The sequence below is a fragment of the Diuraphis noxia genome, unplaced genomic scaffold (assembly GCF_037042655.1).
Source record: "Diuraphis noxia isolate RWA-SAM2 unplaced genomic scaffold, SU_Dnox_SAM2 contig0004, whole genome shotgun sequence".
NCBI lineage: Eukaryota > Metazoa > Arthropoda > Insecta > Hemiptera > Aphididae > Diuraphis > Diuraphis noxia.
In genome coordinates, this window is record NW_028301714.1 from 7,214,950 (window position 1) to 7,232,889 (window position 17,940).

General features: G+C 28.0%; 2 protein-coding genes across 3 annotated transcripts in view; both read right to left on the reverse strand.

The window, feature by feature from the left end:
- The window catches only part of Ndg (Nidogen), a 23,281-nt gene extending 18,387 nt beyond the window's left edge, over positions 1-4,894 (reverse strand). Inside the window, exon 1 of the mRNA XM_015520085.2 lies at positions 4,670-4,894. Within this exon, the coding sequence (XP_015375571.2) occupies positions 4,670-4,867 (198 nt within the window). The 5' untranslated portion in view covers positions 4,868-4,894. The remainder of the gene's footprint in view (positions 1-4,669) is intronic.
- Positions 4,895-5,023: 129 nt separating this feature from the next.
- Positions 5,024-16,840, reverse strand: LOC107170077 (proteasome adapter and scaffold protein ECM29). Of its 2 annotated transcripts, none has more exons than XM_015520089.2 (35): positions 16,634-16,839; positions 16,477-16,542; positions 16,280-16,410; positions 15,527-15,640; positions 15,342-15,460; positions 15,020-15,269; positions 14,812-14,951; positions 14,548-14,734; positions 14,320-14,405; positions 13,911-14,109; positions 13,618-13,847; positions 13,402-13,555; positions 13,046-13,324; positions 12,735-12,990; positions 12,493-12,653; positions 12,330-12,431; positions 12,041-12,262; positions 11,558-11,672; positions 11,295-11,439; positions 11,107-11,212; positions 10,871-11,026; positions 10,660-10,791; positions 10,458-10,568; positions 10,293-10,399; positions 10,004-10,226; positions 9,774-9,933; positions 9,247-9,405; positions 9,060-9,182; positions 8,840-9,000; positions 8,615-8,778; positions 8,349-8,526; positions 8,167-8,272; positions 7,888-8,082; positions 7,417-7,488; positions 5,024-5,271 (listed from the first exon to the last, which is right to left on the reverse strand). In XM_015520089.2, exons 2-35 carry the CDS (start codon positions 16,505-16,507, stop codon positions 5,144-5,146), a joined length of 5,202 nt encoding a protein of 1,733 aa, XP_015375575.1. In that variant the 5' UTR covers positions 16,508-16,542; positions 16,634-16,839; the 3' UTR covers positions 5,024-5,143. The 2 variants fall into 2 exon arrangements, with proteins under 2 accessions (XP_015375575.1, XP_089083793.1); XM_089227667.1 differs by lacking the exon at positions 5,024-5,271 and adding an exon at positions 5,333-5,835 and having other exon boundaries at positions 16,634-16,840.
- Between the last annotated feature and the right edge of the window lie 1,100 nt (positions 16,841-17,940).

Genomic DNA, 17,940 nt, shown 5'->3' on the forward strand with positions numbered 1-17,940 from the left:
AATACATTTATATAAAATCGTATAATTTTACGGCAAGACTAAACGTATAGATAGCTTAGTGTTTGATCAAAATAATAAACTGATATACATTATATAAATATTATATAAAACGCGATTATGACCGCTAATTGGACGTAAAACGTCAAAATATTACCAGATAAGGCGAAAAATCCCAAAAAAATATTATTGTCATTCGTGTCCATCTAGTCTCGACGCCTACGAAGATACCGAGGAATAATCGAATATTTGATAAACGATAATCGAACAAATAAATAATCATTTTGGTGCAAATTACAAACACTATTTTTGACTACCTGCAGTGGTGCAAATTACATATCTTTAATTTGGTGCAAATTACAAACTCCCATCTGCGGGTATCTACGGATTCATTACTTTTCACCACGGTTATCTACATGTAGATAACCGTGCTTTTCACGGACAATGGATACATTTGACAAAATTAGAGGTACGAATAATTTTATTGTTCTTCTATATTTTCCTGAAGTAGCGCCTTATCCTATGAAATTGTAAGTCAATAGGCATTTGCAAACCCACTACTCAGCTACCACGGCCCGTTTGCCAATATTTTATTTTGTGGGGGAAGACCCTGCGAAACTTATTAAAAAATAACATTTTTTGTGATTCTAGTTTTAAAATAAACCGAAGTGTGAATGTTTAATCCATATTATTTAGGGCAAATGTATACATAAATTATAATTCATACATTTCATACGTATACCTATCCCAACGTCTTGTTGATTAAAGTCTATTAATTCTACTAATTCTAGTAGCTAGTAGTTAAATGTTAAAAGGTATATTTTGTAATCGATATAATTTAATGGTACCTAATGTACCTATACTACAAGTATACAGTCTTCATAATTTTATATACCTAATAATATTACTGCAGATTAAGCGGATGAGGGTGAAAACCGTTTTTGGTGAATGTTGATAATCGTTTTCAATTTTTATATTTCTAAAAAAAAAAAAACGAGTTTCTTAGCACTGAATTTATAAATAATAAATGAGTACGAAAATGTTTTCATGGAAAATTCTGCCCAGTAGGTGGTACCGTATTGATGTATTGTTAAATTCGTTATTATTTATAGCAGTTAGTAAAAGTGAATATATTGAATAGAATAGCGGAAGACCGAAGTAAAATATATCAACTAGGAATGTTTTTTTTTCAAAAATATACTCAGATAAAAAAATAGAAATTATTAATTATTTATGTTCACCGGACTACTGAAGCTACCCAAAGGCACTCATTTAGGCGAGTACTTTGATCTTGGTGTCTATAGTTAAGAGCTGTTAACCATTTATGAGAATCCTCTCATTTCGATTCGCTATATATATTTATTAGGCCAATATGTCGTTTAAAGGAAACAACTTTGTGTCGATTAAAATAATAATAATACAAAAAAATACTCAAAAATTATAACTTATATTAACGTTCTGGCCGTATTCAGGGGGGGGGGGCGTTTCAGGGTTCAAACCCTCCCCGAAATGTCATCAGTCATCAAAAATATTTCTATTGAATTTCCTCGATAATTCTAAAGGCACAGGCATGTAGAACGCGGTCTTGTCGCGGCGGTCTGCGATACAGTTGTAATAATTAAATACAACATTTGACCTTGGCTGCCACGATATCACAGCCCGTCGTGACAGACCACGTCCTGTGTTCCCGGGCCACATCGCGTAAATTAAAAATAGAATACAATTATAATAAAATGTATGTGACGTTATCGTATCGACAACCGAAGTTTTTAGACAGTAGACACAATAAATGTATGTTTCGTGTCAAGTGTAATTTCGTTATTTTTAGTATTCTTTTATTTCGTTAGTGTAACTTATCAGAAGACGTTGTTTGATAATTTTTAATTCTAACTTGTAGACGGGCATATTATTTTTATTTCTTCATTTGGATTCCTCGATTCCTGACGGCTGACATCACTGTACAAGACGAAAATCAGTAAGTGTTTCTACTACTATTATTTTATTTTCTACTAATTGAGACCGACTATTTTTATTTTGTTTTTGCGTTTGAGACAAGCACCGTGTTTAATGACTTTAATGCGGTTATTATAATATTAATATCATAATTATATTATTATTAAATAATAATAAATGCTCTTCGGGGCGTAAGACCATCATCAAATAAGATTATTACCTTATTTGTTTTTTGTTATTATTATACGGTACTATGTTAAATGTTTAGTATATTATTATTACGTTGAGGACGAGCATCGTCTTTAGAACGGTATTTAGAACATCGATATGTTTAGGTAAAATTTTTTTTTTTTAGTATTCATTCTGAGAATTTATGTATGAAAATGAAACGAGTTCAAAAACAATTGAGTATTTCAGCATTTACCCAAATAAAAAGAAATAAAACAGACAACCCTACTTCTGAAAATGTATCAATTGACCAAGCTAACTTATCAGAACAACCTTCAATTAGTAAAAATGATACTAATAATCACAACATTGTTTTGACTCCTGATTCTAATAATAGTATGACTCTCACTGCTGGGGAAAATGATATTGGTAATTATGTGCATAATTTAAAAATTGATGATTTAAAAAAAGAAGAACTTTTAAAAACTCCATGGGTACCACATTCGACCAATTCATAACAATGATGGTGTAGTTTTATATTATAATGAACCCCCCCCCCCCCCCCCCCCCCAAAAAAAAAAATGGATCCTGGATACGGCCATGTTAACGTTGAAACGTATTGGCATTGCTGTTGATTAGAATATTATAAATTTAGATAGATCAAGTAGATGGTACTGTTTGTATTATTTTAATTTGATTTTCATTTAATCATTTTAACCCACTGGGATGTTAGTTTTTTGGAAATCTAATACCCCAACCCCGAATTTTGTAAATCAGGCCCTGCTTGAGTATAATTAGACAAATCGTACAAACGCTTGAAATCTTGAATATTTCCATTGGCTAACTCGACATAACGCTTTTCCCATTCGAGTCGAAGAAATTAGAATTTAAGATGTTTGTTAAAATAAATATTTTTATTAAATTTTTACTATTACATAAATAGGTACATTCTTAAATCAATTTTTCCATCAATATTTTGCCACCTTCGGGAGTCGGGATGTGTCCATCCGTGTCAATTCTATTATCTAGTACATACCTATGATAAATGTGTAATAGTGTATGTGAAATGTTTTACGTATAAAATAAGTGATCGAAGATAAATAATTATTGTAATAATACTAATGAACTACATAATATGTACCATTGATATTTGATTATGAATTTAATTCAATACAATCAATGCCAGGTAAATCGTACGTAATGTATTTACATTTACAACTCATTATAAATTTATCATATAACGTATAAATTAAAAATATTTAGCAAATATGATAAATAATTATTGATTTAAAGTTTAAGATTTTACAACAATATAGGTAGGAACATAATAATATACACAAATTACCTACTCCCAAAAACGTAATCTTTCATGTCTGACTGTTTGACCTTTTCTTTGATTTATTAAGAGGACGTCGTACCCACGTGTGTTGTTTCCGTCTTACAGACGCATAATATATTTAAATGTACGTTCATTGTTACTTATTGTTTTATGTGTAAACAGATTGTAATATATTTTTAATAAAAAAAAAAAAAAAAAAAAAAAAAAAAAAAAAAAAAAAAAAAAAACGTTCAGCAGTACAAATTATGTGTTGTTAGCTTAAATATTAGTGTGAATTAATCTATTATCAAACTTAAACGTATAAGACATTTTGTGTTCTCTCGTTGGGTTATTACGAAAATTTAATTTTTAAATGAGTTATGAGTACCTAAAATACTAATATTTGAAAATGTACATATTTCGGGTTCGATATCTATTTAAGTGTAGGAGGGTATAAGAGTTAGCTGTTCCAATTAACTAATTCAAATTTACATCAATTATAACATATTTGTATAAGATACATAAATTATGTAATTTTATTCTTGAAAACAAATAATCATTTTATATTATATTAACATTTCCCAATTATTCAGTTGAACCAAAATCAAGTATTTTGTGAATACACACGTTCTAAAGTTCGACAAATCATAACATTACCTATTAAATGGATACAATTATTTAATATATTGTCAATATTAACGAATATAATTTTTTACTTCTTTTTTATCTGATGTTTATGACCCGTGTAGCAGATAATAACATTTTCATGTTTCTGCCTTGAGCATTAAATATGATAAAACAGTTATTTAAAATTTAAACAACTGTCTTGGTTAAAAATATAAATTTAAATGGTTTTGGACGGTCACAAATTACTGTTACTGGTAATTAAAATTAAAAATACTTACTGGTATTTTAAAACCACACATAACGTGATTTTGTATACTATTCTAAGTATTGGTATGATTTATTTATGCAATATAATGTTAATGAGTAATTTATTTTAATATGTATCATCAATTACAGAACGACTATAAGCTATTATCATCTGAATTCTTATTAAAACATAGGCGAATATAAATATATACTTATATTTATTATTTTTGTTAATAACAAATATAAAAAACAATCTCAAAAGTTGCTAATTCGTGTAATGATTGTGTATGTTTTACTGACTAACATTGACTCTATTATATTATAATAAATTATAATAACTTCAATATGTATTTAACTTACGAAAATCGTGTCGTAAGTCTCATTATAGAACTTCACAGGTACACTTAGTGGAATTCCTGGACTAGCAACCTCATATCCCACCCGTAACTGAGTATCACCGGCTGTTGGTCCATAAGGGTAAACTAATTGTGTGGAACTATTTATCCCAAAGATCAAAATTAAAAGCAAAAACCGTAACAACTCACTGAACTGATCCATCGTTTTTGTTAAACTGAAAGTGACTGATGGCTGTTACACTATTCGTATCTAATATGGCAGTAATAGGTTATCTAATTTTAAATATTATTATAAACTTGAGATCAAAAGTCCAAACAGATAAATTTCATGTATTCACAGAAAAGAAAGAACAATCAGTAGCATTAAAATAGTATTATTATATTAATATGTAAAGTAAATGTATAAAAACAAAATTCAAAGGTCAATGATAATAAAAATGTTGATTTTCATAATTTATGAATCAGTACCACTATGGCACTATCCCATTGATTCTTTAATTTTCTGTAAGAGAAGTTTAACTTCCGGCGATTCATCTGAGATAAAGTTCATTGAAAACTCATTGAATAGGCTCATAAATGATTCCAACTCTTCTACAGCTTTTACATCTAAACAATTAACAACAATTAATTTAATTTAAAAAAAACTATATGATGTCATCACTTCCTAAATATTGATTAGGTTATGAACATTATCCATCATAATGTACATCAGACATATTACTCTAAAAACACTAATAATTTAAGTTTATTATGATAGAAAAATAAATATTGTATAAAATACATACAGTATGATTCACCATGAGTACTTTCACTACTGGGAATTACTTAGTAACCCATGGCAAACCAAGAGTAGGTATTAAATACTAATCATCTAGTAAATACATATTATACTTAAAAATAATTGTGTACAATAATAATAATACCTTTATTATTTTTCAAATCAATAATTTAAATTAACTTTATTTTTCACATAGGGAGCTATGTCCAAAGCCCTAGTTCGGGTGCCTATTTGGCAGAATTTTTAATTGGGCACCCATTGGTTTCTGAATTGCCCAATTGAAGGATTGCGGTTTCACAGAGAAATACAGCCCGTGGCCAAGATTTGAACAGACAACAGTGTGTGTTAGAATCGATGCCGTAGTCCACTTAGTCACTCTGTTCCCCAATTAACTTTTAAAAACATGTTAGTTGTAAATTAACATTAAACCATACATTTAATATAATTGGAAGATAATATATATAAGAATTGAATTCTTAAACTGCAATACAGAGAATATGGGTTGTAAGTAATGTAACGATCCCCAGTTGGAAGATCAATTTAGTTAGATGGAAGATAGACAACTCTTGATGATTTATTGTAATAGTATGAATTTTTTAAGTCCAAACAGTTATTTAATGAAATTCGGCTAAGTCCAAATAGTATTTTAAATAGAATTTTGCCTAAGTCAAAATAATTAATTGTGGATGAGCGAGATGTGACTGAGTATGGTGTAGTCTTCTGGTCGTCTTGTTTACGTCTGACGATCGTGTCATCGACGAGCTCCTATAGTAGAGAGAATCCCTAATCCTCACAACAGTTAATATCCCCTTATATCTCATATTCATGGTCATAAAATAAGCGCGTGTCCAGTGTCGTGCCCAAGGGGGGGGGGGGGGGGGGGTTAGGGTTTTAATATTCCCCCCCATTGGCTTTTTTTTGTTAACTTCAATTTATTAGATATTACCATAGACATATATAAACATTTATATATGGATATGGATATTACTTTTAAAATTATCAGTAATAAGTTATTGCTTATAAATTATTTCCCATTGGCTATTATAAACATTCACTATACGGATTATACTGATTATAGATCAGTGATTATGTTTTAATGTATTCATGTTCATGACTTCATGAGCAATACATCCTCTAAGTAATAATTAATAATTAATTATGTTTATGGTAAGATATAAGATAGAATGATGGATCATGCTTATCACGTAGACTAAAAGTATAAATATAAATTTTCGTTTGGAATAACGAATAACTAAGTTGTTTTTAAGAATTATTTTTCTTTTGTATATTAATTATTTTAATAAAGGTTATAAATGTTTTTAGTTTAATGTTGTCATTTTATTTGAACAATAGTGTATAGTGTGTGGCTATTTAAATTAATTCTAATTGTAGAATGATTATCAATATGCATGAATGTACATATGTTTAGCAATTTTTGTGTTTGGATAACCATGATTAATTTAAATGTACCTACTTTCACTAAAAATTCCTGGGCACGCCACTGCACACGCCACACAACCGGATGTCCCTTGCACATTTATTTGATAGAGCGATACCCGTTTACACAAAACACACAATTCCTGCTTGACCTTCTTTAATGAATATTCATTTAAGTTGTGATATATATATATAATGTCACATGAATTATTATTATTACTAATATAATTGTCATTATGTTGTTGCGCTCTATCACTATTATTATATTATTATTATGAATTTATAGGTAAATATAGGTAAAATCACAGCTCGCTACAGTAACATATATAACTCGTGTCTATATTAAAAAATAAACTTAAGTTAAATAATTTTTAGTTTATATTTTGACCATAAATAAATCAATGTAAATAACTTAATTGCTATCTATAACATTAAATGTATAAAATGTAGTGGTCAATATACTATTGATGTAATTATTAAATTCTATAAGAAGTGATAAATTTAAAGTTTATAAAATGTTCAAAACTATATCTTACCTTTCAAGTTTGTTATCACTAGTATATAAACTTCAAGTGATAATTTTCTTAAGCTTACATTTTTAGGCACACCTGAAAGTAATTATTTTAATGGATAAAACAATCAAGATTAATAATTATGATTTACGCTCAGTACTAGAATTGGGGGAGCAAGGTGGAGAGGGTCCTGCCTGTTATTTTTTTGCATACCACAATTATATATTTTCACAGAAATGGGGGGACAGTACAAACTTATGAACAAAACAATTTTTATTAAAATGCAGTTAAGTTAGGTTTACGTTAGGTCGTTAATATTAATTAAACAACAATAACAAATTTTAACTTCACCCTCACAAGTCTGTGTTAAGTAATTATTGTGCACTTGGAACACAGTTTTTAAATCATTGGATTGAGCTTCTATAATATTTTTTCCCAATTCATGCACTGTTCACACTAAATTTAGTTTCCCATTAATTAATTTTTTAAGCTTACCAAAAGAAAAGTGTAAAGTTCTTTTTACATGACTAAGTATGTATTTAAGTTGTTGCTTGTGACTGGCATTCAAATGAGAAAAAGCCAATCTTTCAATTACTTTCAAGAGCGTACTCATAATAGCTAATTGCAATGGTCTAGTATTGTTTTTTAAATGATCAGCACACTGAGCAGCAACTGTTTCCCCAAATTCAACTACATAAAAGTAACATGTCAATGGTTAATTAATTTTTACTTTGATTTATAATTATAATAAAAATTTTTAAATTTATTTAGTACCTTGAGTTGCTAATGTTTGAGGCCATGCTTTTCCAACCAATGTGAATAAAGTTTCTTTTAATTTTAAATTTTGTGATTGATCATCAACATCTGAATCTTCAGTACTCTATGCAGTACACATAAAAAAAAAATATTATAAATCATTGTTCTGATAATCATGACAGATGAGGAGAAAATCATACCTTTTGTATTATGTGCATAACTAATTGGTATGTTTGAGCAAATCGATCAATTTTTAATTTTTCTAAAAGCTCGCCAAGAGTTTTTAAAGCTACCATTCTATAGTTGACATTTTCTTTTTTGCATTCATTGAAAACCAATTCAACAATTTCTTCATTTTTACGTGTTTCTACAACATCACTAAAAATATATCAATGTTTTGAAAAAAATTTAAATTATCAGTACCATTTTGTTATAAATGTGGTTACAACTCTTATGCAAATTTTACCTTGAACTTAAGTTTAATTGCAACAAGGCTTCTAGTAAGAATTCTTTACCATCCCAAGTTCGGCCAGCCAAACCAGTTTTAATTGTTTCTATGAATTTATTACGGTGTTCTTCATTTAATTGTCGACCAAGTTTATTAGCTGCATCACCAATCGATCTTGCTGCCTATAATATAGTATAATATGGATGGAATATAAATATTTAGAGATATTTTCAGTAATCTCACTTGTGCTTTCATTGACCATGATGGGGATTTGATTGCAATACCTAAAAAATCATAGACAGAATCCAAATAACGCAACAGTACACCTTCGGTATTGTGGACGTTATCTTCCCAAAGTTCTTTCCATATATCATTGCTTGAAGCTATTGGAATTTCTCCATTATCTTAAAGTTAAATAATTGAGTTAACAAATGATAATTGATAATTATATTCATTAAATTACTTGTTTCTATTTTGTGGATAGCAAAAAATACCAATGGTATAATATTGGCCAAGTATAAATCTGGTTTCTCACATTGGCTTATACCTTTTAGTGCATACCCAATGGTTTGTCTGATACTTTCATCTGTAAACAATTTGTTTAAAACATTTTTATAAATAATCAATAAATTCAAGGAGTATTTATTTACCTTCATTTTCAATGTAAATTTCTCTCAATGATTGAATCAACTTGTTTACAGTAGTTTCTTTTGAGACTGTAGTGATTACAGCTATTGTAGATGCATAGCTTTTTCTAATTGTAGTATTGCGATCAGTAATACCTTTCATTAAAGATTTTAAAATTTTTTCTAAACAAAAATATACATTTAGGTAAATATAAAATATTTATACATATTTTTTATTTTTTATTTAAGCTTTGGCAACTGAGGCCATTAGCTGTAGGTTGGTTTGTTCTGTTGGGTTTTGGGACAGCAAGTTTTTGGAACACTTGTGTGTTTTGACAAATTTTTTAGTGGGAACCCATAGGTTTCTGTCATGCCCAAGTGGGGGATAGTGGTCTCTTTCTCTAGACACAGTGACTGCCCAAAGAGAGGTGACACCGATGTAACAGAGGTTCGAACTGGCGACGGTGCAAGTTGCAGCCAACACCTTAGAATGCTTGGGCACTCCATCCACCAATATTTATATTTATTATATTATATTTCAAGCTTTTTACCTAAAAATTTTGAGCTGATATGTAGTTGCTTTTGGGTGATCAACAAACTAATAAAATGAGATGTGGCAACTTTAGTAGGTAATCCAATATTAGTGGTTAGAAGCTCTTGTAAGAGTGGTATTAAATCTTGCAATACTGTCTCATCAATATAAAGTAAGCTCTGAAAGTTAAAATAAAATAATAAAAGATTTTTTTAATACAAATTTACAATTTTTAATTTTTTAAAATACCTTTGATAAAACATCGCTTGAACTCAGTGTTCTTGCTGAAGCAGCACGCTGAGAATCTATAAATTCTTGAGTATTGGGATTAGCTCCAGACATAACACTTAAAATACTCATAGTAGGTGTTTCCACTTTATCCGCACCTCTTAAAAGTGCTATTATTAATTTTGCCAAGTCTTCTTTAAGTTTTTCACCACAGTTGACAATTAACTGAGATATCATATCCATACTAAAATTAAATATGCATCATAATGTGCTAAAATAATGATAGACATATTTAATAAACTGCATTTACCTCATTGCTCGTATACTTGATTCTGTGTGATATAGACCTTTGTCTAAAATTATTGGCAAAAGTAATTGTAGCAGTATGGTGTTGGTGGTGCATTCATTCACACAAAGCTAAACATAAATATTATATTTATATGATAAAATAATGAATATATTTATTTTTTTATACTTTAGATAATGTTTTAGCAGTAGACGTGGCAGCGGTTCTAGTGCCTTCATGAATATCATCCATTACTCTTATGAGTTGTTTCCATGCTTCAATTGTTAAATCCAAGCATTTCTATCAATTATAAATTTTTACAACTCAAATCATTTAAAAATTAATTATTTACATTATTGTAATAAAATAAAATACTATACAAATAATTTACCGTGAATATTTTATCCCCAGTATATTGCAAAAATGAAGGAATAGCTTGGCAAACAGAAATTCGAACACGCCAATCAGGACAAGTTATGTTTTTTACTAAATCCACATAAATTTCTTTATAATACTTATCAACCTAATATCAAAAGTAAAATTTAAGTCATTATAAAACCAATACATTCATGAGATCCATAAAAATTTACTAAAAAACTTGCCATGAAACGTGTATCTAATACAAGATAACTCCAAATAGCACTCATTGAAGTTTGTACAATCGGTGTTGGATCATATTGATATCGATAGAGTCTTGGAATAATAAATGGTAATTGTTCATTTAGCTGATCATCAATTTCCAACTTTGATTTAGATTCCTGGTGAAAAAATAAAAAATATAATACATATAATTAATAAAAACATGTTGTTTTATAGTAAAAAAAAAAATTATATTAACCTTTTTCTTGTCATAGTTTGCTAATTGGATAAATTTATATAGTAATTTAGGTCTATTCAGATCAATTACCAATGAACATAATTCTTTGTAAGTTGACAAAATACCTCTGAAAATTAAATTAAATATTAAAATAAATTTAAAAAATGATAAACATTAAATCAGAATAAAACTTTTCAAATTTTTCTTACCCAGAACTATCTTTACCACTATTGCCAATCGCCATATATTCTGATAATTGTTTTATAAGTAATTTTAAAATAGATTCTTTACGATCATCAGCTTCATATTTGTATATATTTATCAAAGCTTTAGATGCAATATCTCGGATGTAGTCTAGAAAAAAAAAACAACAAATGGTAAAAAATATTAAATAATATTTAAAATAAACTAAGAAAAAGATAAAATTTTTAATCATGATTTATTCATAGTAATAACTAATTATTATACATACTATTCTTTTCTGCCAGGAGTGCAACATACGCGGTTTGAATACGAGCAAGCTTTTGGTTTACTGAAGTTAATCTGTTACATTCTTCCAATACATTAAACATCCAAACACAACATGCCTAAATATATATACAGTATATAAGTAAAAAAAAAAATGTTTATACACAAACAATCAATATTTGATTTAATTTTGTCATTAGTGATGTATAATTTTCATAACTTATTGTAAGAATTTAGAAGTTAAGGAATAATTCATAAAATATTCTAGTTTGATAAACAATACACTAAAACTTTGATTACTTAAACATCTATAAGTCAAATAATTTTTGATAGTTTGAAAAAATATATGGACCCCTGTATTCAAAGTAGATATACATATTATATAGAATTTTTTTGTTACCCAAAGCCCCCCCCCCCCCGACTAATTTAATTTATCGAGATTCAGATGTATTTTTTTTAAAGTAATAATTATTTTTATTTTTATTACCTGTTTTGAATTTGGATGATCTTCAGACTGAACTTTTTCTAATATACTATTTAAAAAGTAATCAGCCAATTTTTCACATTCATCGACAGATAAATTTGATAAATTTTTTTTAAACTCATCCTCATTACATGTCCAAAAGTTTCGAGACATTTTTGATCGAGGTCCAAGGATAGCACAAGATATACTATCACCAATTGATAAATGGATCTCTATATCTTTTGTCTATAATTTAAATAAATAAAAACAATAAAATAAAATAGTTAAAAACAAATAAATGATAAATACATACATATTTAGTATTGTCTAAATATTCTTTAATTATATCTTTACTTCTTGATGAGGTTTCTCCAACACAAATCAATCCTGTGCATTTAATTGCTTTGTTTCTGATCTGAAATACATAAAATGTACAACACTGTTTGGTTCTTAAGTTATGCTAAATTGAATGTTACCTTTGAAAGTGTTGAGCTATTAAATGAAATACTTAATAGCTTCTTTACTACAGTTGATTTCTTAGACTCTTCAATAGGTAGTGGATTTAGCCTCCCAATTGCACCTAACACATCACAAGCAGCACCAACCATTAAAGGACTTGTGTCATCGAGTAATGTTACTAAATAAAGATAAATAATGTTATTAGGTATGTATTAAAAAAATTATGTAACTAATAAAAGATTTAATAATATTTATTTACCGAGTGAAGTAAATGTATCCTCCCCAACCAATGGTGGACAATTTGTATTATTGTAATATTGATACTCTTGAAGCGATGATAGGGCATACAAGGAAGCATATAAATCCAATGATTTACTACGGTTTTTATCCATTATAGATGATATTAATTCCTTAATGCGCTTTTCAGAGATTGTTTTGTCCAAAACTGATAGAATTATACCATACAATATTCCACTAATTCGCCGCATATCCTCATTACTCGACACAAATAATTTCTATAATTATATCATTAATAAGTTTTTTGTTTTATAGAAGAAAATCAAAATTTACCTGAATTATATTCAAATCATTGGAGTATTGATTTTTTAATTCATTTGGTAATGCTGCGACACATACTAATAAATTATTAAGGGGTATTACACTGGGTTTGATTTGTAACAATTGCATCATGAGTTTAAAATAATGGTCAATAATTTTTGCATCAGACTGATAAACTTTGGACAAATATTTACAAATATCTGGTGTATGTTCTGAAGGATGATATAAAGTATTGTATGTTACCGGTAGACCAGCACTAAATATCAAGCAATGGTTGAGATATTCAGCTATCTAAATATAAAAGTTTAATGAATAGTTTAATATTTACTTAGCTATTCATAATCATTATCTATAACTTGAAAACCAACATCTAATAAAACAGACGAGTCAAACTGTTGATTACTGTCAACAACAGTCATCACCATATCTGGAAATCGAGGCAATAGTAGTGCTTTTTCATTTTTACCAACAAGGTTACCAGCTTCATCCACACTGTATAAAATTTTTTTCAAATCTGAATCACTAAAATATATCAACATTGTTTATTAGAACCACTAATTTAAATTTCTTAAAATAATTTGTACCCAATAGAAGTTGAATGAGACAGAATCAACAATAATCTTGATTTAGCATCATCAGCAGGAAACAGATAAGATAAATAATGTGTTGTAACTTGCTTTAGAAGACCATCAGACATTTTACAATAATGTGCGATCATGTTTAAAATGTCATTAAGTTTAGTAGAGTCAGTATATGCATTGCACATAGAGATTAAACTTGATCGAATCGATCCTTTCAAATCTGGGGAAGTTTCCTGAACAAATTATAGTAATTAAAAATAAAAATTGTTTATTTATTTTATAAATAACTTGTATACTTTTATTAAAGCATCAAAAAATGAATTCAGTAGAACTATGTCTTCTTTAACTGAAGTAGGCACTTTAGAAATCAGTAAGCCAATAAGAGTGAATGTCATTTGTTTCGCATTTAAATCAAGTTCTGGTGATTTTAGTAATTTCAACAGACCAGAATTTAGTAAAATTGGAGTAGCTTGAAGCAGAATTTTAGCCGGTTTTCTAAAAAAATAAATAATGTAACATTTCAATACATAAATACCAATTTTATTGATAGTGATAATCGCTAACAAGTAATAATTATCAAATTAAATTATTAATACTTTGTTTACAAAAAAACTTTAAAGTCATGTGTTATAATATTAGATGGCACTCATCCCTGATACTAAGTTTGTAATAAATCATAAGCAATTATTTTGCCAGTTAACTTACTGTTGTATAATGATTTGTGTAAACTGCAATGCCAAGTACTTGAGCCTTTGATTAGTATTCTCACCATTCCAACAGTCAAAAATAATCTAAAATAAAAGGTATTTTTAACAGTATAATAACATAATAATTACAAAAGCAGTTATATAATTAACAATGATTATGTTATCAGTGATCACTTCTTAATTTAAGTGGTAAATGTATAACATTTCTTAATTTAGCAGTACTAACCTGCATGCATTGCGGCCAAATAACCGATTCTTCGCTTTTGCTTAAACATAAACATGGTAATATTTTTAACCTTAATCGCACACAAGCTGGTTCTTTTTTATTTGCTACTTTTTGATTTTTTAAACTAGTGCCAATAAATAATTCATATAATGGTATCATAGTAGATGGTTTGGACCAGTCAATCTCACTAATTGTACATACAAATTATAAAGTTATAAAGTGAATATAATTTAGATTGTATTTATGATTTTAATTTTAACTTACCAAGTAATTTTTCTCAATTCATTTCCGCCAGAATTAGTTACTAAATACCTAGTATCAGCAGCCCCAACAACTGAATGCGTTAACACTAACTGTGGTTCAAAAATGTTTGCTGATATCAAACCCAAAATACCTAATTTAACCTATACTTGTTAAAAATGTTCAAATATTAAAAATTAAATTAAAAATTAGATAATATTAAGTAAATTACTTGTTCATGATAATCAGCATCTATGAATATTAAAGGTATGTTAAGCCGCAGCCTTTTTAAAGATTGTGTGTTAAATCCAGCTACAGGAACTTCATCTGATCCACTCCATTTATAAGGTAATAATAGTACATCTAACATTAACTGTAATAATACAGTTTTCAATGTTGTATATTGTTGAATGATTTTTATACCCTTACTTGCTACTTGGACATTTGATTTATCAAGAGACCCAATTATAAGTAATAAAATGCTAGAAAATTTAAATTTAAAATTATATTATAAATTTATATATTTTTAAAATTATGTTTTTTATTTTTATTACCTTTCTTGGTGAGCAATCGACTTATTAGCAATAGAATTAATAAGAGAGGGGATGAGTTCAATTTTTTTATTGTTATCTATACGGCCAAAGCTAGTTTTAACAAACACCACAGTAAAATTCTAAAAAATATAAACATATAAATTATACAATTCAAAGTATTATGCGAGTCATATTAAGATACTTACCAAAACAAAATTGTTAGTGGAAGTTGACAAAAGTGTAGCTAACTGATCAATAGGAAGTAAAATACTCGGACTTTGTTTAATCACTCTTGTGATGTGAGTTAATAACTCAACAACCTAAAATTATGATAAATATTACAATAATGATAATGAAACTTAAGGAACAAGTCTAGTTTAGCATCCACTCAAATTTTTCGATTTTTTTTGGAAACCTATGTATTTTAACGAGTATTAAACGATGGCGTAAAAATAAATTTGCAGAAACCATTAGTTTTGAAGTTATAGACTTTCAGTGTTCACGATTTTCGGTTTTTTACTCATACACGTGGCACTATTTTTTTTAAATTTTTACCGCTTTTATATAATGAATTTTTAAATTAATTTTTTGGGGATGTAAAAATGTAAAAATGTAAAAAAAAAACAAAAAAATATCCCTCGACTTGCTATGCAACACCACCTCAAGTAGGTCACAGGGTAACTTATGTCGTATAGTATGGGCAGTGATTACACGTTTTGCTTCTCGGTGCAGTTGCTCTGCTCCGCAAATCGAAAATATCCCGTCATGCGCCTAAGTAAAAAACGGAAAATCGTGAGCTTTGTAAATCTATAACTTCAAAAGTAATGGTTTCCGCAAATTTATTTTTACACCATCATTTAAGACTCATTAAAATACAAATTTCGAAAAAAAAAATCAAAAAATTCGAGTGGCCGCTAAACTAGACTTATGCCAAACTTAAATATAAATTTGTCTAATACTTTGTTTCTGACGGATTCATGAGGGGAAGATAACTTTTGTAATACTGGTACTAAAAAGTTATTAATGCAAGACGAGAGCTGAGTATCTGTATCGGCCGAACCGAGACGGAAGAACACCCTCTCCAAGAGCACTGTATACAAAAAAAATCATTAAAATACCTGATTATTGAAAATGTAAGAATTAAACAGGTACTTACCCAGTTCGTCATTCAAGTTCGTTTCAGACATAATGATATTGACTCAAAAATATGAACAGGTAATGACTATAATGACCGATTGCATAAAAGTATTGAATTAATAATAGGTATATAGGTACATAGTTATGCTTTAATAATATTCTGGTTTATGGCTCACCTGAACAACTGTTTTTACATACAATACAACATACTATATTAAAGCCAACCAACAGGTAGATCGTAGAAACAAAAACACTAGAAACTACAACTTACTAAACTCGGTAGTTGAATAATTGAATTTGTTGATACTTTTACCGTCTGGAGTCTACCTATTTAGTATTTAAAAATATTAATTGTTAGAATTAGAATTACTAATCATATTTCATTTTCAAATTTTCATTATCATTGTCTATAAACTAGAAGATAGCAACGAGTTTAACAAAGACAAACGTTTCTAACTACCATGCTCAACCCAGAGTGTGCCAATTACGAATTTAAAATTAAAATATATTATATTTTTTTAATTCTTAGTGACCATAGCATAATATTCTATAATTAATTTTTAATATTTTTTTAATTTTTAATATTTTTTTAATTTTTATTATTTCATAATAATATCCTATCCATTCTTTAATATGTTATATTAAAGAATGGATAGGCCATTTAAACCACGAACTAAGATATATCATATATCTTAGTTCGTGATTTAAACTTATCATATGATATCATAAGATATCTTAAGCCGTGGTATAGATATAGAAGTCTGTAGAAAATATAGAGGTCTTAATCACGATCACGGATATAGCTGGTAGAATATACTATCATGGTGGCGGGACGACTCGTGATAAGATGTCCTAGAAAAGTTCTTCTGCCTTTCTAATACCATCTAGCGCTATCTAGTTTTGCAGTTCAAAAATAATATTATATACAAGGTGGTGAAATTATATATTATATAATATATTATTATATAAAATACCTTGAACAGTTGAAAATTTAATTGTAAAAAAACTGTAAAAAAATAAATATCAAATATGACCTATAATTTTTGTATAAATTAATAATTATAATATATAGTTTTGAAATTAACTGACAGGTTTTGATTTTAAAATGCAATAGTTTTTAAGCAATATATTATATAATTAAATCATATATTACGAAAATGTATGTAGTCATTAATTTAGAGATTTTTTTTTTTACATTTATTCTGTTTTTTATTTTGTTGTTAATAGTTATTATTATTTATAATTTTAGTCCAATAGTCCCAATAAATGTAATAACCTTTATTCTTTTAGGCACGGGCTCCTGCAATTTGTCACTTAAAACTACTGAAGATGAAATATTATTAGGCTGTTCTTCCAACAATGAATGTTGGATAATATTACAAGATTCAAAAATCTACAGAATCATACTATAATATATTTATGTAGATTGTATTATGGGTGGTAATTTTAAGCTTTAAGGTTTAAATTGTTTACAATAAAACTA

Coding starts and splice junctions, on each gene's coding strand:
- LOC107170077 (XM_015520089.2), bottom strand. CDS start 16,507: ATGTCTGAAACGAACTTGAATGACGAACTGG. Junction 11,673..12,040: donor ATCATCCAAATTCAAAACAG/GTAATAAAAATA, acceptor ATATATATTTAG/GCATGTTGTGTTTGGATGTT. Junction 11,440..11,557: donor ACTCCTGGCAGAAAAGAATA/GTATGTATAATA, acceptor TTTTTTTTCTAG/ACTACATCCGAGATATTGCA.